Source organism: Nycticebus coucang, chromosome 2 (genome assembly GCF_027406575.1).
Source record: "Nycticebus coucang isolate mNycCou1 chromosome 2, mNycCou1.pri, whole genome shotgun sequence".
NCBI classification, from domain to species: domain Eukaryota; kingdom Metazoa; phylum Chordata; class Mammalia; order Primates; family Lorisidae; genus Nycticebus; species Nycticebus coucang.
Genome location: NC_069781.1, coordinates 24669074 through 24695798, shown reverse-complemented (window position 1 = coordinate 24695798; position 26725 = coordinate 24669074). Strand labels below are relative to the sequence as shown.

At 39.6% G+C, this 26725-nt stretch overlaps 1 protein-coding gene across 3 annotated transcripts in view; it reads right to left on the bottom strand.

Annotated features, from left to right (window-relative positions):
• FKBP15 (FKBP prolyl isomerase family member 15) overlaps positions 1 to 26725 on the bottom strand; it is a 73703-nt gene that overhangs the window by 19563 nt on the left and 27415 nt on the right. For all 3 annotated transcript variants that reach the window (XM_053565497.1, XM_053565505.1, XM_053565514.1), the window contains exons 8-19: positions 25729 to 25797; positions 23846 to 23992; positions 20150 to 20292; positions 19653 to 19710; positions 10254 to 10361; positions 8913 to 9015; positions 8079 to 8185; positions 5952 to 6066; positions 4263 to 4372; positions 3846 to 3953; positions 3304 to 3398; positions 2164 to 2266 (exon numbers count right to left, since the gene is read on the bottom strand). In XM_053565497.1, the coding sequence (XP_053421472.1) occupies positions 2164 to 2266; positions 3304 to 3398; positions 3846 to 3953; positions 4263 to 4372; positions 5952 to 6066; positions 8079 to 8185; positions 8913 to 9015; positions 10254 to 10361; positions 19653 to 19710; positions 20150 to 20292; positions 23846 to 23992; positions 25729 to 25797 (1266 nt within the window). The remainder of the gene's footprint in view (positions 1 to 2163; positions 2267 to 3303; positions 3399 to 3845; positions 3954 to 4262; positions 4373 to 5951; positions 6067 to 8078; positions 8186 to 8912; positions 9016 to 10253; positions 10362 to 19652; positions 19711 to 20149; positions 20293 to 23845; positions 23993 to 25728; positions 25798 to 26725) is intronic.

Genomic DNA, 26725 nt, shown 5'->3' with positions numbered 1-26725 from the left:
TTGTAAAATAAGAAGATTAAGCTAGATGACCTCTAATAGCCCTTCCAGTTTTATTGCACCATTTTATGTGGTAATATTAATCCTATCATACAGAAAAATAATTGTATTTACTGAATATTTGCTGAGCACTTAACCATACCTTTCTGAGCTGTGTTTAAAGGCAGAACTCTGCCTCCAGGGATGAAAGGACCTTGCTTATCTCCCTTTAAAAAAAGAGATCACAGGGAAAAGACTGTTGAGTGAGACATCCATCAAAAGAAAAACAGGGAAGAGTCAGGGCTTAAAAAGTTTCCCTGAGATAAAGATGACCAAGTGAAGCATGTGGTACTTAGTATCCTCCACATCAAGAATGTAATACTTGACTTGGCGCTTGTAGCTCAAGTGGTTAAGGTGCCAGCCACGTACACCAGAGCTGGTGGGTTCGAATCCAGCCTGGGCCTGCCAAACAACGACAACTACAACCAAAAAATAGCCGGGCACTGTGGCAGGAGCCTGTAGCCCCAGCTACTTGGGAGGCTGAGGCAAGAGAATTGCTTAAACCCAAGAGTTAGAGGTTGCTGTGAGCTGTGACGCCACGGCACTCTACCCAGGGTGACAGCTTGAGGCTTTGTCTCAAAAAAAAAAAGAATGTAATACTCAGCCCTGGAGACTCCCTCAAACAGATCTGTGTGAAGCACTGTGTGTCTAGAACATAGTGGGTATTTGGCTGCTATTAGTGGTGATTACCAATGTAATTATAAGTACTTACTACTATTTCTGCTATTATAGAGCATGAACCAGGCTCACTGCATTGTGCCACACATCTTTGGGGTTTATCAACATGAAAACATTTGGGTAGTCAGGTGTTGGCAAACTATGATCTATGGGCCAAATTGGACTACTGCCTGTTTTGTAAATAAAGTTTTATTGGCGCACACACACACACACACACACACACACACACACACAACAGTGATATTCAAGATGAGAGTCACAGGCTGAACACTTTATTAAAAACAAAGGTGTCCTACTGCTACCTTTAGAGATTGTAACAAAAGAAATCACTGACAAGAGTAGTGATCCTTATACCTTTCTACAAATTCAGATTCTGAGCTTAGCTAGATATACTAAATTAGAATCTGTAAATGTGGTGCTTAAAAATATTTAGTTCTCACTCTGAAATAAAAGTAGGAGAAATAGCATAAAGTGCATTTAGTGGAGAATGCTACTTAATAATAATGTCACAGGCTGCTGATCTTGCCATGGGCATTAGGAGTCAACTGCATATACAAAGGATGGTATAAAGCAGCAATGGGAAAGAAAAGGGTCAAGATTAGAGAGGCTGTGTAGGGCTAAGCATTGCTTATCTGAGGATAAGAGGTCAAAGCCAGTACCTGCCTGGATACTATGGCTAAGAGAACACAAAGACATAAATAAGGACTCTCCAACATTACCAGAATAGAAGGCAGTGAGTAAACTCCTCAAGTTATAAAGTGCATTCCATTCAATTTTTCCATGCTTTTAAGGAAAATGCAAATACAAAATACTTGTTAAATCTTTGAGAAAGTAGCAGATAAAAGGTTCAAATCTCCTAGTTCAGGAGTGGTAGCCTAAATAAGAAGGAATCCATGATGGATAAACAGTGTCACTGGAGCAAAGAGAGGTGGAGTGGGCTTCAGAATCAGTAGATCTCAAGCCAAGACCCACTGGAGTTTTCCTTACTCTACTACAGGAACAGGTCAAACTTCCTAATTCCAAAAGGACCTGAAGTCAAATAGTAGTACTGTAAAATGTTTTGATAGACACAGATGAAGGGACAAAGTAAACACCAATAAAGTAGCAAACTAAACAATCTTAAATTCCATCAGAAATCACCTACACATTTGTTATCTAACATTAATAGAAATTTCCTGTTTGTCAACAGAATAATTTCTACTAAGCTGTGTAAGTCTTATCTTGATGAAATAACTGAAATCAGTAATTGTTCTGAATCCACTCACTGCAAAGCCTATTATAAAACAGAAAGTGGATGATGGACATATGAAAAATCCATAGGAGACTTCTAGCTCTTTTCCCAGTGATGGTAGAAATTCTGCTGGAAAGCTGACAGGTAAGTACGCAGACGACACCACTCGTTAGGTCTATCTGTGCTGACCTGGGTTATCCTTTCCCCAGTTACTTTACCTTCTCTTGTTCAGCATGCAATACTCTTGCCTGTGTGTTTTCTGTGGCTGTTTGAAGTGAGTTGTTCCTCTTCTCCATCATCAGGTTACTCTGTTCAACATACCTGTCAAAGAAATAGAGAACAAGAAAATATGTATCACGCATGGAATCCAGGCCAGGCACAACCCACTGTCCATTCAGACCTCACAATATTGCTCTCTGCCTTCATCAAAAGCAATCTGAAAGCAATGCTTTCCTTAGATCTATAGCAATCGACTTTGGAGACAGGAACTTGGGTCAGAGGAGAGTACCCGGAAAGGTGTAGGGTAACAAGAAATGGGAAAGGAAAGATCCAGGAGTAAGAAAGCTGCAAGGAGGAGAGAGGAAGCCACTCCTTCAACCCTGCCATGTGGGAGATGAGACACAGGAGAAGAGAAATATGGGAGAACGATTTTTTTTTTTGAGACAGAGTCCCACTTTGTCACCCGTGGTAGAGTGCCATGGTATCACTGCTCACAGCAACCTCCAGCTCCTGGGTTTAGGCGATTCTCTTGTCTCAGCCTCCTGAGAAGCTGGGACTACAGGTGTCTGCCACAACGCCCGGCTATTTTTTTGTTGCAGTTTGGCTGGGGCTGGGTTTGAACCCACCACCCTTGGTATATGGGGCCGGTGCCCTACTCACTAAGCCACAGGGGCCGCCTGGGAGAATAATTTTTTAAAGTGAAACGCTGTCTTGTGACAAGTTCCACTGAGTCACCCAAATCTTTGAAGAATCACCAAAAATTATAAAATGCTTGGGTTTTATAGGGAATCAGTGAGGTTCTGGTTATATTCTGGTTGTTAAAATAGCCCACACAAAAGAAAGAGGAGTTGATACCAGAATTTTTAAAGTGTTAATACCAGTTTTACAGACAAGGAAACTAGGGCCACCAGGAATAAATAAAATGCCCAAAGCCATGCAATAAATACAGGGCAGAGCAGGAGCCCAACACAGGTCTCGCTCACATCACAGCCTACTGAGCTCTTCCTGTCAAAATGCCTCTCGGAAGGCAGACAATTCACATGACAGGAGGAAACAGAAATAGCAGAAATACATGAATACTGGACATTTCCACAGTAAACCCTTTGTTCATCCCAACCAGGCCCCATACGTGTCATTACCTCTGATTTCTTTCAATTAATTCACTAATCTTGTCATTCTGCTCTTCTATCCGATTGCTCTTTTCAAGGATCTCTTGCTTCAATCTTTCATTTTCCTAAAATTAAAACATATGATGTACTTTTTAAGTGTCTTAAGAGAAAAGTACAGATAAAAGTAAATAAACTTGAACTAACAGGTAACACTGTTAGCATATTTTGAGACAAAAATTAGAACTTGTGTCCCACATAGATACACTAATTAAAACAACACCTCAAATTATACTTGATGAATACAAATCACTAGGTCAAATGGACTAAGTATATAAATGGCTATAAAATGAAGTGAAATTCTGAAGTATGGTCAAAAAGCAATGGTTCTTTGTAACTATATAGTGATAAGTCACTTGAACCAAATTAAGCCGTAATGAATTTTCCAGAATTTTTTAACCCAGTGTAGCATTTATCACATGCTATTTCTGGGGTGGAGGTGTTGAGGATAGTGCATCTGGGGGAAAGTAAGGGCAAGCCTTCAGGCTGAGTGCTGAGTCCTTGACCACCCTCACCTGAATGATTCGCTGGATGTTGCTCATAATCAAGCTTGTTTCCATTGTAACTGACATGCTAGGAATAAGCATGGAATTACTAGCACTATGTTTCTGTAACTCTTCAACCTATAAAAAGAATGCCAGAAAGACCTCATGAGAAAGTTTAAAATGAAGAAATACAATCTACCTAAGATCTGACCACTTTTTTAAGGGGATTAATGAGTTACTGAAATAATCTCTAAATATAAGATAGAGTTTTTCCCTACTAACTGATCCAAAATAATTATAGTTATCCTCCTAGGGAAATCACTACTAACTATTATGAATATAAGAAACCAAAGAAGGGTTTGCCTGTAGCTCTAGCTGCTCCCTGTTTATTTATATCCCTTGTTTCTGACCCCACTTTCAATATGGCCCCAACCCTGATTCAGTCACCTTAGTCATGAGATGATCCATTTTATCAGCCACTTTGCTGACTGCCATTCGAATTTCAGTGTTATGTTGCCGGGCTTCAGTCATGAGAAATGAAGCCACGTCACCTGATCCTAAATAGACATAAGCCAAAAAGAAACTTATAAAAGTAGAGCAGAGGAAACTGTATGAGGAAAAGCCAATAGCTCTTCTTTCCTTTTAGGATAGCAAAGAAGGAAATGAAGACTTCCATATACTACCCCATTTCCCCGAAAATAAGACATCCTCCGAAAATAAGACCTACTTACAGGAAAGATAAGACGTCCCCTGAAAATAAGACCTAGCACATCTTTGGGAGCACACCTTAAAATAAGAGAAGAATTTCCTACCCTGTTTCCCCGAAAATAGGGGAAACAGGGTAAGAAATTCTTGAAGGGATTTTATACTGTCAGGAAAAGATGCAAAGGAGATAGTCAAGGTAAAAGGCTCCAAAGCTAACAACAACTAAGCTATGATCCTGAAAAATGCATGGAGGGCTACAGTCTGATTCAAGAGCACCAGGATGCCCACTTAGGTCTGCCACTAGCAACTCAGATTGCTTCCTCATTAATCCAACTGCATGCCGTGCATTGTACCAGGTACTAGGGATATGACAATGAATAAAATGTGGTTTCCGCCCTTGGTGAGCTCTCAGTCTGGTAGGAAGACTGATATGTAACAAATCATTACAACAGAGTGTTCATTTAAGTGCAAAAGTGGACCACGTACGAGGTACAAAAGTAGCACAGAGAAAGCAAGATGAATTCTTTGGCAACACACACACACACACAGAGTTGTGTCTGCAGGAGGAGAGGACAGAGGGATGGGTAGCAGGGAATGCTTCACAAAGATGACAGTTTTAATGCATGAAAATGTGTTTCCCAGATGGAGAAGGGGAAGCTTCCAGACATAGGCTACATCCAGGGATCCCTGACCATTCTAGAATCATTGAGTTATACGACATAACTGGCTTCTTCCTACCATAGTCCTAAACCAAAGGTGATCATTATGCAAAAGACAAACAGCTGAATACGGCAGGACACCATCATAGCAGCTTGTATTTTATTTTGTCAAAATTTTTTACGTAAGATACATGCACAATATCTGAAAAGTTACCCAGATAACTATTAACAATGCTTTCCCATGGTCAGGGGATTAATGATGATAAGGATAATAACTTTTCACTTTGTACCCTTTTTATTGTTTAACATTTTAATAACAGCACACTTTCATAATTTAAAATTTTTAACAAAGTAGCTTGCATTTGAGATACTGAACACCACAGTCTTCGTGCTTTCTCCCAATTTCTTCTATTGTTTTGCTCTTTTACTATTTCTATAAACTCTAGCCATTCTGACAGAGGAATTAAAAGGGTTGGTGGCAGAAAATGCTAAAAACCAAACAGTAGGTAGGTACTAGGGGACTTTGGGGGATGATGTGGTAGGAAATGTTCTCAAACAGGACTGTAGCTATGGATGCACAATTCTGCCAAGTTCACTAGAATGTCTTTGAATCGCACACTTAAAATGAATAAATCACAGGGAATTTCAACAAAGCACTTTAATTAAAGAGAAGAAACAATAGGTAGAGACAATTGGAGTACGAGTGAAAATGAAATGGGAAGGAGAGTACAGACAGAATGGGAGATGAGAAAGAGAGGGAATCTCACCCTACCTTGAAAATGGGGGGGTTGGGAGAGTGCTGCTGGGTACAGGGGCCGAACAGGCTGCAGCTGGGAGTTGACAGCCGATCCCTGCGGGTAGGTGTAGCCTTGCATACCTGCATAGGGCTGAGAAAGTATCACGCTGGTTTATAAAATATTCAGGGCAGTCTTTTTGGCTTACGGTTTCCTTTGGTGGCACGAAGTAGATAAGCTGAGTGAGTATTCAAACTTATTAAAGCTGGAGATAGATGAGACGGAGTTTGGTAGTGAGTAAAAACTACAGCAAAGGAGTTATCTATGTAACCCAATGGAAGCCAGTCACTGAAGCTCTACCCAGAAAATGAGGGAAGGGTATTTGTGTCACCACCCAAACATCTAGAGAGATGAATTAATTAAGCAGGGATTCATTCCCCACTATTAGGCCTATTGTCTAAGAAATTTTATTCTTTTTTTTTTTTTTGTAGAGACAGAGTTTCACTCTGGGTAGAGTGCCGTGGCATCACACAGCTCACAGCAACCTCCAACTCTTGGGCCCAAGCAATTCTCTTGCCTCAGCCTCCCGAGCAGCCGGGACTACAGGCGCCCGCCACAATGCCCGGCCATTTTTTTGTTGCAGTTCGGCCAGGGCTGGGTTTGAACCCACCACCCTCGGTATATGGGGCCGGCGCCCCACTGACTGAGCCACAGGTACCGCCCAGAAATTTTATTCTTTTGCAGTTTTTGGCCGGGGCTGGGTTTGAACCCATCACCTCTGGCATATGGGGTCGGTGCCCTACTCCTTGAGCCACAGGCGCCGCCCAGAAATTTTAAAAATAATTAAACTGTTTGATTTCCATTTAGTTAAAAAAGAAAGTGTTCACTGAGCTTCTAAACCAAACCTGCTGGTTTCTAAAGAATGCCTCTTGCCTGCTATCATCTGATGTTGATCTGTGTGACCAAGGGCTCTCATTTTCCTCTGAGCCTCAGTCACCTCAACTATAAAATGAAGATAACAATATCACTTCACAGGGCTGCTGTGTGGTCAAATGAAGTGATATAAATAAATTTCCTCATAGCTCGTAAGTTATGTGCCTGGCAAATAACAGGATGGTTATTCTTCCTTGAAATAAGGAAATCTAACTCATTTCTAGAAACAGATATAACTACCCATCCATTAAAAAAAAGTCTTAGTATACAGGAGAGTAATTCTCCATGGAGGGGAAGGGCGAGTAGAAAAGAGGGCAACAGCAGCACTTACTCTCACCAAGGGGCCGAGTGTGGTGGCTCATGCCTATGATTCTAACACTTTGGGAGGCTGAGGTAGGAAGATTGTTTGAGCCCAGGAATTTGAGACCAGCCTGGACAACATAGTGAGACCTCATCTCGATGAAAAAATGTAAATATCCAGGTGTGGGGGTGCATGCCTTTAGTCCCAGTTCCTCAGGAGACTGAGGCAGAAGAATGGCTTGAGCTCACGAGTTCAAGGCTCCAGTGAGCTATGATGGCAACCACTATACTCCAGCCTGGGCAAAAGAATGAGACCCTGTTTCAAAAAAAAAAAAAAAAATCACCAGAGAAGCAAATCCCTGTTATCACTGATAGTGTGCTGAGGCAGGAGAACAAGAATTTACTACCCTGGCAAATAGCCAGCAGAGACAGACAGGCTACTGCCATTGCCTTCTGTGAAAACAGAAAAAAACTCTTCTTTAAAAAAATCACTTTTGGAGGATAACTAAACAGCAGAATCCAGCTTTATTTTCCATGCAGTTCCATCTCAATCCATAAACTGTCTGCTGAGTATAGTGTAGAATGTTTAGCCTATCACCTTTTGATAGCAAAGAATACAGAAGATATGAAGAGAGACCTCTCAACGGACATGTATGAAAAGAAAGGGAAGCAAACAGTGACTGGGCCTTCACTCTGGGCCAGGCCCAGGCTTTGTAGCAGGTGCCTTGCTTATTCTTGCCTTTAATCTTTACAGCAACCTGTAACTCCTTTGCCTGAGTTAGAGATGAGGAAAATGGTGATTCAGGAAGGTAAAAAAAAATCATAAACTGACTTCAGGGCACTGCTACTGTATGAATCATGCAAGAAGAACAGTGACTGATTAGAACCAGAATAAATTACAGCATATAATTGATATGGTTTTTAAATTTTACCTGAAAGGACTGGGCATTTCCAGATATAGCTGAGTGGGAATCAAGAGATGCCACTTGCATTAAGGCAGCAGAGGGTGCTTGAAGCCCAGACACAGGTGGCTGAGGTGCTAAGATAAAGCAAGACATTTTCACTGTTATTCATCCCTGCTTCTTGGGATGCGTCTGGGACAGCACCTCACATACCATCATGCTTCAGACTCCACCATTTTTTTTTTTTGTTTTTTTGAGACAGAGTCTCACTCTGGCACACTAAGTGCCATGGCATCATACCTCATAGCAACCTCAAGCTCTTGGGCTCAAGTGATCCTCTTCCCTCAGTTCTTCTATTTTTAGTAGAGACGGGGTCTCACTCTTGCTCAGGCTGGTCTCAAAATCCTGAGATCAAGCAATCCACCCATCCGCCTTGGCCTCTCAAGAGTGCTAGGATTATAGGCGCGAGCCCCCAGGCCCAGCCAGATTTCACCACTTTCTTCATCTAGTCTCCTAAAACTGGGATCTCAGAAATGGGCCCGTGCAAGGAAACTGGGTGTTCTCATATGCTTCTAACTCAGCACTATAATCCCATAAGTTGATAGGAAGTATAGAAAAATATTCAGGGAGATGTCTCAATAGGTGAGTGCAGACTTCCAAAACTAACAATGCAACACAGCAGAAGTCACAACAAGCAGTCCAAATACATCTCCAGGTCTGAAAAAGCCTTACGCAGGGACAAACTGACAAGGTTTTTACATTCTAGTCCGGTCCTCAGTACTAAAACAATGTTGTCTACCTATAGGGATGATAATTTTGGTTTTGACCCAATTCAAGGCACAGAGCCTCAGAGAAGTTTCTTACCCTGTGAGGTCACCTGTGGCAACACTGGATGGGCTGGCTGAACAGAGGGCTGGATGACCGGCATCACCAGGGGCTGCCTACCTCCTCGCACATCATTCACATCCTGAAATAGACAGTAAGGTTTTGGTTACTATATATAAGTCCTTCACTGGAGACTAAGGCTGTCTTCCCTAAACCTGCTTCCAAACCAGAGCTTCTAGGCAAAGAGGAAAGAAAGGCAAGCGAGAAAGCCAACAGTTTGGGGGTGTGGATACTATGGCATAGAGCAAGAGCCGTTCTCCCTGTAAATCATACCAAATAATTAAACATAGTTCATCTGTACAAATATTCTATATTGTTAATGTGTAATTTCTAAAACAGCTAAACTCCAGAATACGTCATTTTCCAAACCAGCAGCTACCTTGAGACTGATCTATTCTCTTCCCACAAAATAAGAGTCTCTTATAAGGAATAATCCAGCCTCTTCTCTTCTGCCAAATAATCCCCGTAGGCCTTCTAGGGCACTCAATGAAAATCAGATAGAGTGGGAGTCACTGCACCTCATTAACATGCTGTTTTTGGGTATAGAGTTTAGAATGTTCCTCCCCATTCTTTCTCTCCATAAAACCAAAGCTGTTAACTCTAAACCAAGTTATTCTAAATCTTCCAGCCTCATATAGAAACAGAAAATCTTGAGACACAAGATACAGTGACTGTAATCTGCTATGCTATAGTTCAAGGATTAAAAAAACCTTTGACATTCTTTTAATAATTTAGAACTTTCCCTTATCTCCTGACAGTCTCTTCTGGAAAAACATCCCAGTGTTAGATCATTATAGCGCTAAACCGGCCTAAATGTCTAAACACAAAGTGAATTATGATAAATTGATACATGTATAAAGGAACACTGGGCTACCTTTAAACTAACAATGCTTTATTTACTTATTTATGTTAATATAAATGTTTATGATATAGATTTAAGTTAAAAAAAATCAGGTAATAAAGCAAGATAGTATAAAAAAAGAATGCCCTCTGTATGAAGTATATTTCTTCTTTATCCACAATTTTAAATTATTCTACAATGAATAAGTAACACATAAGTTTTTATTAAGAATACTATCTTATTCAAATTTCATTTCCAGACTGGATAAAAATTAATTATGGAACTACTCCCATCGCTCAGGGAAAGTGCTAATCACAGTAGAAACACATGTACTGACACCAATTTGTATTATCTTGCATACATGCCCCCTAAATGATTCTAGGTTAGAAGCAGAAAAAGTAATCATTTCAACCTAGAGAAGAAAAAATAGCAACATTTGTATTATTCATATTCAATCTAATATAGCCAAGAAGACATACTTCAATTTCTGAGTCACTGGGTTCCAGCTGTGGTGGAAGGATTGGCAGCATGGGCTGGCCCATTTTAGCCATCCGAGAGATCAACTTGGCCTTGTCCGTATCAGGACTCTAAACAGAGGGGGAAGTCACAAAAGTCACTGTGAGCAAAGTTCATTACCTTCAGGCAGCTCTATCCTTTTGGTTCTTTTTATTTATTTATATATATATATATATATTTTTGGTTTTTGGCCGGGGCTAGGTTTGAACCCACCACCTCCGGCATATGGCACCGGCACCCTACTCCTTGAGCCACAGGCATCACCCTATCCTTTTGGTTCTTACATCAAATCTTTCAAGTCCCCTTACCACATCTATTTAAAATCATTTCCTCAAGAAAAAGGGAATTAAAGATTTTAGAAGTACACCTGGATTATAATTAATGATATAGCAAAAATAATTCCCTACACATTTGGAACTGACAAAGTGGTTTCATATGTATTACTTCCTTCCAATCAATTCCACTAACCAGGCATAATTATTCTCATTTTACAGATAAAAAACTAAGGTGGAGATATTAAAGAGGGAGGCATTTTAGATGATTGTACCCTCTCATAAGTCTGAAGCAATTCCGCAGATAGATATTCAGAAGAGGTCTGTGGGAAGAAGGAAACAGGAGCTCTTTGTTCAGGTTCATTTAATTCTAACTTGCCATTGACTACACAGTAGACTTTGTGCTAGAAGCTTCTGTATCCATTAACTAATCCAAAGTGTATTTTCAGAATGGAGAGAACATACCTCTGAAGATGCACAGATGACCTATTGGGTGTATGGATAAATGACCATATCCCGCATTTTAATTATTTTTAAGCTACAAACATAAGACATTAAGTTTGTTTATAGGAATTGATACTGCTTTATGTATAAGACATATATTGGGAGTGCATGCTCGTTTTTTCTAAATTGATGGAAATACATAAGAAAAAAAAGTTGGAAACATCAAGAAAGATCTGGTTACATAAACCATATCCACACAAGGGAATATCTTAATCTACTAAAACAAGAATGAGGCTCAGTGCCCGCAGCACAGTGATTATAGCACCAGCCACATGCACCACATGCTGGCGTGTTTGAGCCCAGCCCAGGTCAGCTAACCAACAATGACAATTGCAACAAAGAAAAAAAAAAATAACGGGCATTGTGGCAGGCGCCTGTAGTTCCAGTTACTTGGGAGGCTGAGGCAAGAGAATCGCCTAAGCCCAAGAATTGGAGGTTGCTGTGAGCTGTGACGCCATAGCACTCTACCAAGGGCAACATAGTAAGACTCTGTCTCAAAAAAAAAACAAGAATGAGGAAGCTTTCTGTATACTAACATGAAAAGATATATTGTGTTTTGCATGTATATAGTATTATATGGACAAAGCAAATGCTATTTTGCATGTGTGAAAAGATGGAGGATATATTTTATTGGCATGCACCTGCATAAGAAACTAAAAAAGCAATTACCTAAGGGGAGTGAGATGGAAAGGTAAGATGGGGACAGGAATAGGAGTGAGTCCTCATAATGTAGATCTTGTATTTTTTTTTTTTTTTTTTTTGAGACAGAGCCTCAAGCTATTGCCCTGGGTAGAGTGCTGTGGCATCACAGCTCACAGCAACCTCCAACTCCTGGGCTTAAGCAATTCTCTTGCCGCAGGCGCCTGAGTAGCTGGGACTACAGGTGCCCACCACAACGCCTGGCTATTTTCTGGTTGTAATTGTCATTGTTCGGCAGGCCCGGGCCGGATTTGAACCCGCCAGCTCTGGTGTATGTGGTTGGTGCCTTAGCTGTTTGAGCTATAGGCGCCGAGCCTGTTATATGGTTTTGACAGTTGTGCCATATGAATGTAACTACTTATCAAAACAAAATAAAAACTTAAATGGAAAAATATAGTTAATTTTATGTTATATGTACTTTGCCTCAATTTAAAAAAACTTTTTTAAGAAGACCAAAAAGACAAAGAGAAAAGTCGCAGACAACTAGTCTACCAGAAACCAGAAGTTACTGAGGTTTAGAAATAGGTGAGAAGAGTGGCTCTGAGTACAGAATACGACAGAACCAATACTAAACAATTTTTTGGCTGTTTAAAGATCTCAAATTATAGTTATTTTTCAATTTTCTTCTGATTCTTTGGTTTAATCTTCTGAGTTTAGGAGATCACTTTTTACACATATCAGATGAATTATTTGCTTAATAATTCCTGCTTTAGCTAGCTGGACATTGTGGTAGGTACCTCTGAGGATCTGCAGTCCCAGCTACTTGGGTGGCTGAGGCAACAGAATCACTTGAACCCATGAGTTTGAGGTTGCTGTGAGCAATGATGCCACGGCACTCTACCCAGGGTGACAGAGTGAGACTCTGTTTAAAAAAAAAAAAAAATTCCTCCTTTGGGCTGAATATAAACAAGCAAACTAGAGATGGAGACATACTAAGCATCAATTTCATTCCATGCACCTATTGTTTCCCACTGTGGTAGGTGAAAGCTAGGAGGGTTTAGTACATAGTACATATGCTGCAAACTTAGAAACCTTCCTGGACGAGGCAGAGCAGTAGCAAACTATCATACACATTTTCCCTTAAGCCATTCGAATTCAAGCTTTATTAAAACAGTATGCTGGCACTCTCATCTTAGCACTGGGGAAACACAGAAGTCCAATGACCTGCTTAAAGTCAACTAGTTAGTAAATTATTAATAGTACTGAACTCCTCTGAGAGAGAAGAAGAATAAAGGTATGCAGTAAAGCAGTAATACAATAATAATAAGAGCTAGGCCATGGCATGTAAAAAAGGGGGGAAAAAGAAAAAGAAAAAAGAACAAGAGCTAAAGTTTAGGACTGGCGTGGTGGATTGCCTGAGCTCAGGAGTTCAAGACCAGCCTGAGCAAGATCAAGACCCCATCTCTAAAAAAATAGCCGGTGCTGGGGTGGGTGCCTACAGTCCCAGCTACTTGGGAGGCTAAGGCAACAGGATCACTTGAGCCCAAGAGTTTGAGGTTGCTGTGAGCTATGATGCCACAACACTCAATAGGGGGTGACAAGATAAGACTTTGTCTCAAAAAAATTAATAAATAAATAAAAAAGAGCTGAAGTTCAGTGAACTCTTACAATATGCGAGACAGTATACTATAAACTCTGTAGGCATTGCTTTATTTAAAAGTCATGAAGGCTCAGCGCCTGTAGCTCAAGCGGCTAAGGCGCCAGCCACATACACCAGAGCTGGCGAGTTTGAATACAGCCTGGGCCTGCCAAACAACAATGACAACTGCAACCAAAAAAATAGCCAGGCGTTGTGGTGGGTGCCTGTAGTCCCAGCTACTTGGGAGGCTGAGGCAAGAGAATAGCTTAAGCCCAGGAGTTGGAGGTTGCTGTTAGCTGTGATGCCACGGCACTCTACCCAGGGTGACAGCTTGAGGCTCTGTCTGAAAAAATAAATAAATAGGGCAGCGCCTGTGGCTCAAAGGAGTAGGGCACTGGCCCCATATGCTGGAGGTGACAGGTTGAAAACCCAGCACTGGCCAAAAACTACAAAAAATAAATAAATAAATAAATAAATAAATGAATTAATGTCATGAAAATCCTCTAGAGATTGGCATTATCTCCACTTTACAGATAAGAAAATAAACCTGAAGTTTAGAGAAGGTAAGTTGTTCAAGGTTACAGAGAGTAAGTACCAGAGAGCACGTAGGATTAACCACTAACATATTCCTCTTTGAATAAATAATATTTCTAAAGTTGAAATGCACTTTAACTGCAAGGTTCCTCCCCCAATCTAACACTATTCTCCTAATAATCATACTTACCACTTATTAAAGGTATACATATCATGCATATGCTCTGAGCTCAAAGCCTCACAAATATCTCTAACCTTCACAGGAAAATATATAAGGAGCCTATGAGAATTATTTCCATTTTAATAACAAAGAAAGTGAGATTTGGGAAGTTAGATAATCTTCTCAAAGCTGCATGCTTATTAAGAATCAAGATTTGGGGGGAGACCAGTTTTGACACACAGGTCCACAGGCACGAGAACTTAAAGAGCAAGAGGAAGTGAAAGGAAAATTAGGGCAAGGAAACAGATAAAAGAAATCACCCATGAGGAAGAATCAGCAGAAAACTCCAGGCAACATGAAGAACCAGTCCAGAACAACCCCGCCAAGGGACCATGAGGTAGCTACTGCAGAGGATTCCACCTATACAGAAATGTTAGGAATGACAGGAAGGGAATTTAGAATACACATGTTGAAAACAATGAAAGAAATGATGGAAACAACGAAGGAAACTGCTAATAAAGTGGAAAATAACCAAAAGGAAATCCAAAAACAGAATCAAATCAGAGATGAACGATATGAAGAATATAAAAAGGATATAGCAGAGCTGAAGGAAATGAAACAGTCAATCAGGGAACTTAAAGATGCAAGGGAAAGTATCAGCAACAGGTTAGACCATGCAGAAGAAAGAATTTCAGAGGTAGAAGAGAAAGTTTTTGAGATAACTCAGTAAAAGAGGCAGAAAAGAAGAGAGAGAAAGCAGAACGTTCACTGTCAGAATTATGGGACTTTATGAAGCGTTCCAACATACGAGTTATAGGAATTCCAGAAGGGGAAGAAGAATGCCCCAGAGAAATGGAAGCCATACTAGAGAATATTATAAAAGAAAATTTCCCAAATATCACCAAAGATTCTGACACACTGCTTTCAAAGGGCTATCGGACCCCAGGTCGCCTCAACTCTAACCGAGCTTCTCCAAGACACATTGTGATGAACCTGTCCAAAGTCAAGACAAAAGAAAAGATTCTGCAAGCTGCCAGGAGTAAGCGCCAGTTGACCTACAGGGGCAAATCCATCAGAATGACCGCAGACTTCTCTAATGAAACTTTCCAAGCAAGAAGACAATGGTCATCTACCTTTAATTTACTTAAACAGAACAATTTCCAGCCCAGAATTCTGTACCCTGCTAAGCTAAGCTTCAAAATTGATGGAGAAATCAAATCATTTACGGATATACAAACATTGAGGAAATTTGCCACAACAAGACCAGCTCTACAGGAAATACTTCAACCTGTTCTGCACACTGACCACCACAATGGATCAGCAGCAAAGTAAGAACTCAGAAATTAAAGGACAGAACCAAACCTCCACACTGATGCAAAAGACAAAACTAAGCAATGGACTCTCACAAAAATAAGACGAATAGAATACTACCACACTTATCAATTATCTCCATAAATGTTAATGGCTTGAATTCCCCACTGAAGAGACATAGATTGGCTGACTGGATTAAAAAACACAAGCCATCCATTTGCTGTCTGCAAGAAACACACCTGGCTTCAAAAGACAAATTAAAGCTCCGAGTCAAGGGTTGGAAGACAATTTTTCAGGCAAATGGAATTCAGAAGAAAAGAGGAGTTGCAATCTTATTTTCAGATACATGTGGATTTAAAGCAACTAAAGTCAAAAAAGACAAAGATGGTCACTTTATATTGGTCAAGGGAAAAATACAACAAGAAGACATTTCAATTCTAAATATCTATGCACCCAATTTAACTGCTCCCAGATTCTTGAAACAGACCTTACTCAGTCTGAGCAATATGATATCTGATAATACCATCATAACAGGGGACCTTAACACTCCTCTTACAGAGCTGGACAGATCCTCTAAACAGAAATTAAACAAGGATATAAGAGACTTAAATGAGACCCTAGAACAACTGTGCTTGATAGACGCATATAGAACACTCCATCCCAAAGATAAAGAATATACATTCTTCTCATCACCCCATGGAACATTCTCCAAAATTGATCATATCCTGGGACACAAAACAAATATCAACAGAATCAAAAGAATTGAAATTTTGCCTTGTATCTTCTCAGACCATAAGACACTAAAGGTGGAACTCAACTCTAACAAAAATGCTCGACCCCACCCAAAGGCATGGAAACTAAACAATCTTTTGTTGAATAACAGATGGGTGAAGGAAGAAATAAAACAGGAAATCATTAACTTCCTTGAGCAGAACAACAATGAAGACACAAGCTACCAAAACCTGTGGGATACTGCAAAAGCAGTTTTGAGAGGAAAATTCATCGCTTTAGATGCCTACATTTGAAAAACAGAAAGAGAGCACATCAACAATCTCACAAGAGATCTTATGGAATTGGAAAAAGAAGAACAATCTAAGCCTAAACTCAGTAGAAGAAAAGAAATATCCAAAATCAAATCAGAGATCAATGAAATTGAAAACAAAAGAATCATTCAGAAAATTAATGAAACAAGGAGCTGGTTTTTTGAAAAAATAAATAAAATAGATAAACCATTGGCCAGACTAACGAGGAATAGAAAAGTAAAATCTCTAGTAACCTCAATCAGAAATGATAAAGGGGAAATAACAACTGATCCCACAGAGATACAAGAGATCATCTCTGAATACTACCAGAAACTCTATGCCCAGAAATTTGACAATGTGAAAGAAATGGATCAATATTTGGAATCACACCCTCTCCCTAGACTCAGCCAGGAAGAAATAGAGCTCCTGAACAGACCAATTTCAAGCACTGAGATCAAAGAAACAATAAAAAATCTTCCAACCAAAAAATGCCCTGGTCCAGATGGCTTCACTCCAGAATTCTATCAAACCTTCAAGGAAGAGCTTATTCCTGTACTGCAGAAATTATTCCAAAAAATTGAGGAAGAAGGAATCTTCCCCAACACATTCTATGAAGCAAACATCACCCTGATACCAAAACCAGGAAAAGACCCAAACAAAAAGGAGAATTTCAGACCAATCTCACTCATGAACATAGACGCAAAAATTCTCAACAAAATCCTAGCCAATAGATTACAGCTTATCATCAAAAAAGTCATTCATCATGATCAAGTAGGCTTCATCCCAGGGATGCAAGGCTGGTTTAACATACGCAAGTCTATAAACATTATCCACCATATTAACAGAGGCAAAAATAAAGATCACATGATCCTCTCAATAGATGCAGAAAAAGCATTTGATAAAATCCAGCATCCTTTTCTAATTAGAACACTGAAGAGTATAGGCATAGGTGGCACATTTCTAAAACTGATTGAAGCTATCTATGACAAACCCACAGCCAATATTTTACTGAATGGAGTAAAACTGAAAGTTTTCCTCTTAGAACTGGAACCAGAGGTTCCAAGGTTGTCCTCTGTCACCATTACTATTCAACGCAGTGCTGGAAGTTCTAGCCAATACAATTAGGCAAGACAAGGAAATAAAGGGAATACAAATGGGAGCAGAGGAGGTCAAACTCTCCCTCTTTGCTGACGACATGATCTTATACTTAGAGAACCCCAAAGACTCAACCACAAGACTCCTAGAAGTCATCAAAAAATACAGTAATGTTTCAGGATATAAAATCAATGTCCACAAGTCAGTAGCCTTTGTGTACACCAATAACAGTCAAGATGAGAAGCTAATTAAGGACACAACTCCCTTCACCATAGTCTCAAAGAAAATGAAATACTTAGGAATATACCTAACGAAGGAGGTGAAGGACCTCTATAAAGAAAACTACGAAATCCTCAGAAAGGAAATAGCAGAGGATATTAACAAATGGAAGAACATACCATGCTCATGGCTTGGAAGAATCAACATTGTTAAAATGTCTATACTTCCCAAAGCAATCTACATATTCAATGCCATTCCTATCAAAATACCAACATCGTACTTTCAAGATTTGGAAAAAATGATTCTGCGTTTTGTATGGAACCGGAAAAAACCCCGTATAGCTAAGGCAGTTCTCTGTAACAAAAATAAAGCTGGGGGCATCAGCATACCAGATTTTAGTCTGTACTACAAAGCCATAGTGCTCAAGACAGCATGGTACTGGCACAAAAACAGAGACATAGACACTTGGAATCGAATTGAAAACCAAGAAATGAAACTAACATTTTACAATCACCTAATCTTTGATAAACCAAACAAGAACATACCTTGGGGGAAAGACTCCCTATTCAATAAATGGTGTTGGGAGAACTGGATGTTCTACATGTAAAAGACTGAAACTGGACCCACACCTTTCCCCACTCACAAAAATTGATTCAAGACGGATAAAGGACTTAAACTTAAGGCATGAAACAATAAAAATCCTCCAAGAAAGCATAGGAAAAACACTGGAAGATATTGGCCTGGGGAAAGACTTCATGAAGAAGACTGCCATGGCAATTGCAACAACAACAAAAATAAACAAATGGGACTTCATTAAACTGAAAAGCTTCTGTACAGCTAAGGAGACAATAACCAAAGCAAAGAGACAACCTACACAATGGGAAAGGATATTTGCATATTTTCAATCAGACAAAAGCTTGATAACTAGGATCTATAGAGAACTCAAATTAATCCACATGAAAAAAGCCAACAATCCCTTATATCAATGGAGAAGAGACATGAATAGAACTTTCTCTAAAGATGACAGACAAATGGCTAACAAACACATGAAAAAATGTACATCATCTCTATATATTAGAGAAATGCAAATCAAAACAACCCTGAGATATCATCTAACCCCAGTGAGAATGGCCCACATCACAAAATCTCAAAACTACAGATGCTGGCGTGGATGTGGAGAGAAGGGAACACTTTTACACTGCTGGTGGGACTGCAAACTAGTACAACCTTTCTGGAAGGAAGTATGGAGAAACCTCAAAGCACTCAAGCTAGACCTCCCATTTGATCCTGCAATCCCATTACTGGGCATCTACCCAGAAGGAAAGAAATCCTTTTATCATAAGGACACTTGTACTAGACTGTTTATTGCAGCTCAATTTACAATCGCCAAAATGTAGAAACAGTCTAAATGCCCACCAACCCAGGAATGGATTAACAAGCTGTGGTATATGTATACCATGGAATACTATTCAGCCATTAAAAAAAATGGAGACTTTACATCCTTCGTATTAACCTGGATGGACGTGGAAGACATTATTCTTAGTAAAGCATCACAAGAATGGAGAAGCATGAATCCTATGTACTCAATTTTGATATGAGGACAATTAATGACAATTATGGTTATGGGGGGGGAAACAGAAAGAGGGAAGGAGGGAGGTGGGTGGGGCCTTGGTGTGTGTCACACTTTATGGGGGCAAGACATGATTTCAAGAGGGACTTTACCTAACAATTGCAATCAGTGTAACCTGGCTTATTGTACCCTCAGTGAATCCCCAACAATAAAAAAAAAAAAAAAAGAATCAAGATTTGAACCAAAGCCTGTCTATGAAGAAGCCAGTCTAACTTAAACTGATGCCCAAGTAAGGAGAAATGAATAAAGTTCTCAACATTTGTTGAGAACCTAACATATGCTAGGTGCTCGAAACCTCAGCACACTGGGGAAAAGGGAGACAGACTCTCACACTTACTGTATTTATTGTAAGCTGTTCACTGAAGGAGTTAGATTTGGTACGAAGAGACGGCTCCCTGAAAGCAAGTAAGACATACACTGAGATAATACAGGTTACACTAGATAAATAAATTATTTTTTAAAATGCTTGCCAATTTTATGGCCGTTAAACAGAATTTTCACTTTTTTTTAGTTTGCATAATTTGTGAATGCTAGTGAAGATGAACAACTTTCCATCTGAATGCTTGTTGTTTACATTTTTACAACGGTATATTTGTATTTATGCCCTTTGCTCAATTCCCTTCCAGGATTTTGCAGACATTCTTATCTATATGAGTTAGTATTTTACACACTATGGACAGAAAAATCTGATGCAAGTATTTTCCCCATCTCCCTGATTCTATGTTTTCTAGTTATTTAAAATTATTTTATTTTTGACTATATCATTATTTCTGAACCCCTTCAAAAATCACTGTTATGGATAACAAAATACTTGATACAATCCCAGTATCTTACCCTGATTTGAAAGGCACTGATGTGGGTGGTGACACAAGAGTGTCAGCAGAGAGGCTGTCAGCACCAGGGATGGGAGAAGGAGCAGTAGAATCCCGGGAACTAACACTGTGCCCATCAGAGCCAGAATTTCTGGCAAACTTCACCTAGGGAAAGAGCCAGCACAGGTAGAATAGAATACAAATACACTTTTCCTCCTTTCTTCTCACTTATTCTCTATTACACAAGCTATTATCCACTCATAGGCAAATCAGAAAATGTAGCTAGGCAAAACGCTAATAGTAATAATCACTTACAATTCAATGACCAACATATTATATGTTATTTTTTTTACAAAACTAGGCCATATTGTTTTATAACCTGTTTGGCTTACTCACTGCTGTATTAACATATTTCCAAATAATTTACAATATTATTTTTAACTACTGAAGAGTCTGTCTGGCTTCAAGGGTCAGCCTCTTAATGCTATTATCTATAGGAAAAAGTCTCCAAAGGCTTTTAAGAAATAAAGTCATAGGCTCGGTGTCCATAGGTCAGTAGTTAGGGTGCTGGCTATGTACACTAGGGCTGGTAGGTTCGAACCTGGCCCAGGCCTGCTAAAAAACAAACAAACAAATAAATAACAACAAAAAAATAGTTGTGTGCTATGGCAGGTGCCTGTAGTCCCAGCTACTAGGGAGGCTGAGGCAAGAGAATAGCTTGAGCCCGAGTTTGAGGTTGCTGTGAGTTATGATGCCCTACAGAGGGCAACAAATTAAGACTCTGTCTCAATAAAAAAAAATAATAATAAAGTCAAAAATACTCATGCTATTACCAAATATATTTCACCATTCCTCACTTTTAGACATTTAGCTTATTTTAAGCATAAACAATGCTTTTGTGAATAGCTTTATATATATGTCTTGCCATAGCATCTTAAATATTTCCGAAGTATAAATTCCCAGAAGTTAAATTGTTGGATAAATATTGCAGGCTTTTTTTTTTTGCAGTTTTTGGCCATGGCTGGGCTTGAACCCACCATCTCTAGCATATGGAGATGGCGCCCTACTCCTTTGAGCCACAGGCATCGCCCAATAGGCTTTTAATATATACCATTAAATTTCCCAATGGAAAGATGCCAAAAGTAGTGTATGACTCTGTCTCAACATTCTTACCACACTGGGTATTATCATCCTTCATTAGCCTTATCACTTTACTATGCATGTTAATTTGCAATTTTGTTACTGGTAAACTAGAACATTTTGTCTTACTGTGTCACCCCTAGTAGATTCAAATTAGTTTGTTATCTATCACCAACCATGATTTCTTCAAATTCAAGGGAAAATTGAGAGAGTATAAAAGCTGCGGGAATAGGCTCAGTGCCCGTAGCACAGTGGTTACAGTGCCAGCCACATACACCAAAGCTAGTGGGTTTAAACCCAGCAGGGCCAGCTAAACAACAATGACAACTGCAACAAAAAATAGCCGGGTGTTGCGGCAGGTGCCTGTATTCCCAGCTACTTGGGAGGCTGAGACAGGAGAATTGCTTAAGCCCAAGAGTTTGAGGTTGCTGTGAGCTGTGACTCCACAGCAGTCTACCAAGGGTGACATAGTAAGACTGTCTCAAAAAAAAAAAAAAAAAAAAAAAAGGCTCAGCACCTGTAGCTCAGCGGCTAGGGCACCAGCCACATACACTGGAGATGGTGGATTCAAACCCAGTCAAGGCTTGCCATTTTGTCTTACTAGAACATTTTGTCTTACTATGTCACCCCTAGTAGATTCAAATTAGTTTGTTATCTATCACAATGAAGATGATAATATTCCTATTTGTATGGTATTTTATAATTCATAGTCACAAACCCTATCACATTTTAATCTATCTAATAATAATCACAGCATAAAGCAACTAGGGTCATTTGGGGAGTGGAGGGTAGAATAAAGTTAATTAACTACAACTTGCTATAGTTTTATTATAGAAATTATATATATTTATGATAACATTTTTAGATGGTACAAAAGGTACAATGCTAAAAAGTAAACGTTTCTGAATTCCACTTCTATTTTCCGGGGGGGGAAAGAAATCACTTTTAATCATGTCTTTTAAAGCTTATAGAAATTTTCTATGAATATATGGGCATGTGTTTGTCTTTAATATATGTGTCTGTGTACACATAAACACACAAGACCACACTATCCTGTTCTGCAGCTTGCTTCCTTCACATAACAATGGATTTTGGATATTCTTTATGAGTTACATAAAAACCCATTTTATGAAGAAACCATAATTTAATCAGTCTCTTAATGGACACTTGGGTTATTGCCAGTTTTTTATTATTACGACATGACAGAGAGAGGAAAATACATAAATTAGTAGCCATACAATCACTAAGAAAAAAGATTTATATATATACACATACACACATATCGGGCAGAAATCACTATTTTTAGACAAAATGAAAAGAAGCTTAGTGTGCAGAAGTGATTTGCTCAAAGTCATAACCTCTTCTCAACTGAACAGAGGGCCAGGAAGGACATAAAACTTGGTCCTTTTTAAAAAATCAAATTTTTGGCAGGGCACAGTGACTCACATCTGTAACCTAGCACTCTGGGAGGCCGAGGTGGGTAGATCGCCTAAACTTAGGCGTTCGAGACCAGTCTGAGCCAGAGTTAAGACCTCGTCTCTTAAAATAGCTGGGTATTATGGTGGGTGCCTATAGTCCCAGCTACTTGGGAGTCTGAGGCAAGAGAATCACTTCAGCCCTAGAGTTTGAGGTTGTTGTGAGCTATGATGCCATAGCACTCTATTGAGGGCGACAAAGAGAGACTATGTCTCAATAACAAAAAAAAGTTAATTTTTTTTTTTTTTTCTATTTTGAAATAGAGTCTCAGTATATCGCCCTTGGTAGAGTGGTATCACAGTTCACAGCAACCTCAAACTCTTGGGCTTAAGCAATTCTCTTGCCTCAGCCTCCCAGGTAGCTGGACTACAGGTGCCCACTACAATGCCCAGCTATTCTTGTTGTTGTTGTTGTACTAGTCATTGTTGTCTGGCAGGCCTGGCCTGGGTTTGAACCCACCAGCTCCAGTGTATGTGGCTGGTGCCCTAGCCACTGAGCTATAGGCATGGAGCCAAAATTAATTTTTTTATTAAGGTAAACTATACTGAACATATATAATCTACCATTTTACCTTTTTTTTTTTTTTTTTGAGACAAAAAATCTCACTCTGTGCCCTGGGTAGAGTACCATGGCATCATAGCTTATAGCAACTTCACATTCTTGGGCTCAAGCTATCCCCTTAACTCAGAATCCTGAGTAGCTGGCACTACAGGTACTCTATACCACCTGGCTAGTTTTAATATTTTTAGTAGAGATGGGGTCTCACTATTGCTTAGGCTTGTCTTAAACTCCTGAGCTGAGACAATCCACCTGCCTTGACCTCCCAGAGTGCTAGGATGATAGGCATGAGCCACTATCCCTGACCCATCTTTACCATTTTTAAATGTACAGTTCATTGGCAATAAATACATTTATGTTCATTTTCTCCCCCTTTCTTGATCTTTAGATTTCAAGGATGTTGCTCTGACTATGCTGTTTCTACTTTTAAAATGAAATCTATGTCTTCAGAACCTGGTTTTCAAACATATTTATTCACTTTACTTAACTAGCAAAAAGACAGTCAGAGGGTTCATCAAATACAACACAGCACAATTTCACTCACCCGTCTGATTTCCACCTCAAACACCAGGGTTGAGTCTGCTGCTTGAATCCAACCTATAACTCCTTCAGAGCCAGCAGCACAGGCTGGAGGGATGACAAGTAACCGCTTCCCGCCTTTTCTCATGCCTAGCATTCCATCCTCCCAGCCCTTTAGGAATCAGAGATGGGAAACAGCGCATCAGGTAAGAAGCTCCTCCTAAGACAAGTCTAGGAACATCAGGTTTCCACTTATACACACTTTTAGGTTTAGTCCATGCCTTCTGAACTTTGTAAAACCTTTTTAATATACTTTATAAAAGTATATTAAATATGCTCTTAAGTGATGAGAGAAAATGAGGGAATAAAAGAATGGCAGTAAAAAAGAAATAAGGCTATGATTTTTAAGCATATTATTCCAGGCATTATGCTATGTGCTTTACATGAATTATCTTGTTTAGTCCCCCAAAATAACCACACAAGGTTGATAGCATTATTCTCATCCTACATATAAGAAAACTGAGGGTTGTGGAGCTTAAGTAAGCAGGCCAAGATCATACAGTTAGTATATTGTCTCCAAGCTGAGATTCAACACTAGATCTGTCTAGCTTCAAAAATCATGCCTTGGCAGTGCCTGTGGCTCAAGGAGTAGGGTGCCTGTCCCATATACCAGAGGTGGCGGGTTCAAACCTGGCCCCGGCCAAAAACTGCAACAAAGAAGAAGAGAAAAAAAAAAAAAGATCATGCCTTAACTTTTAAGATCTGCAGGACAAAGTCTTCAAAGGATTCTGGGAAAAGCAGTCATAAACAAAGTGATGGAGAAAAGCTGATGAAAGAGTACAGCACAGTGTATCAGTATGTCCTGACACCAGGATACCCAATATTGTAAAATACTCTAATTTATAAGACTCCTGTGCAGCTGATAAAGAAAAACCTCTCAAAGTGAACCCAGGTCCTCAGATTCCAATATCAGTGCTCCTCCTGCTATGTCCTCACAGTTGCTTCCCATGGGGACTGAGAAGTGCTGATTCAAAGCAACTCAGACGAGAATAAACCCATTATGACATACTTCTAGAAGAATCAGTTTTGTCTTTTTCCTTATTTAGGGTACAGGAAAGGAGGTAATAACTCTCACAGAGTCACAGGGTGAAAAGAAAGGGTAGGGACTACAAGGAACATATGTACCCATGTTCATATAATGTCCCCATAGATAAAAATCTTCCAAATGCAGATAAGGTAACACATTTTTCCCTTCCTACTTCTTTCTTTCTTTCTTTTTTTTTTTTTGTAGAGACAGAGTCTCACTGTACCGCCCTCGGGTAGAGTGCCATGAGGTCACACGGCTCACAGCAACCTCTAACTCTTGGGCTTACGTGATTCTCTTGCCTCAGCCTCCCAAGCAGTTGGGACTACAGGTGCCCGCCACAACACCCGGCTATTTTTTTGTTGCAGTTTGGCCAGGGCTGGGTTTGAACCTGCCACCCTCGGCATATGGGGCCGGTGCCCTACTCACTGAGCCACAGGCGTCACCCTCCGTAGACTGCCATGTCGTCACAGCTCACAGCAACCTCAAAAATCTTGGGCACAAGTGATTCTCTTGCCTCTACCTCTCAAGTAGTTGGGACTATAGGTGCCTGCCACAATACCTGGCTATTTTTTGAGACAAGGTCTTGGTATGGCTCAGGCTGGTCTCGAACCAGTGGGCTCAGGCAATCCACCCACCTTGGCCTCCCAGAGTGCGGGGATTACAGTTGTGACCCACTGCACCTGCCCTCCCTCCTACTTTTCAACCAAGCATATCCAGACTCTTAGAAAATATATTCTGGTTAGAAAAATCCCACAAAATTAAACCTAAATTAAGCCCATTGTCACTGATAAAATCACACAAAAACACAGTTAAACCTTTACCTTGATGACTTTTCCTGATCCTAATTTCAGGCGAAGCAGTTTATCTTTGTTAACAGTGGAATCAAAAACCTGCAATTTGAAAAAAAGTAAATGAAATCACCCAGTTTCAAAAACAGTAAGAATCACTGTGATATTCAACTAACTATACACAAGCACAGTACTTCTGAAATAGGGAATATCAAATATACCAAGAATATATATGTGTGTGTGTGTGTATATATATATATATATATATATAATGTTTTTTTTTTTTTTTTTTTGAGACAGCCTCACTCTGTTGCCCCAGGTTACAGTACCGTGGTGTCACAATTCACAGCAACCTCAAACTCCTGGGCTCAAGCTATCCTCTTGCCTCAGCCTCCTAAGTAGCTGGAATTATAGGGTATACACCACTACACCTGGCTAATTTTTTCTATTTTTCGTAGACACAGGGTCTCACTCTTACTCAGGCTGGCCTAGAAACTCCTGAGCTCAAGCATTCTACCCGCCTAGGCCTCCCAGAATGCTAGCATTACAGGCATGAATCACCATGCCTGAACAGAAAGTAATTTTAAAGGACTGAAAAGATAAGACCACATTATGGCTAAAGGGTTTTATCACATTATCTCCGAGACAATGGTTTTCCAGGTTTAAAAAATATATATTTCTACCACCACATATTCAATTAAACACTTTTCCTCTAAAAAGCATTTTCAAATTAATTATCTCATTTGATGCTGAAACCAATCCTGCCAAGTAAGCAAAGTAAGGATCATTAACCCCCATTTATAACTAGAAAAAAAGTAAAGAGCTTAAGTGACTTGATCAATGTCAAATTAGGATAGAATTGAGACTTGAATCCACATTTTTAAAAAAAGTCATAGTCTAAAGATATTTCTCTTATACTATATTGCTTTTAAGGATTTAATAATATTGAAATACAAAAAGTCCAACATATTTACAGTATCTACTATGAGACAAACTCTGAAAAGGGTCTAAAAAGAAGTTTTAAGACCTA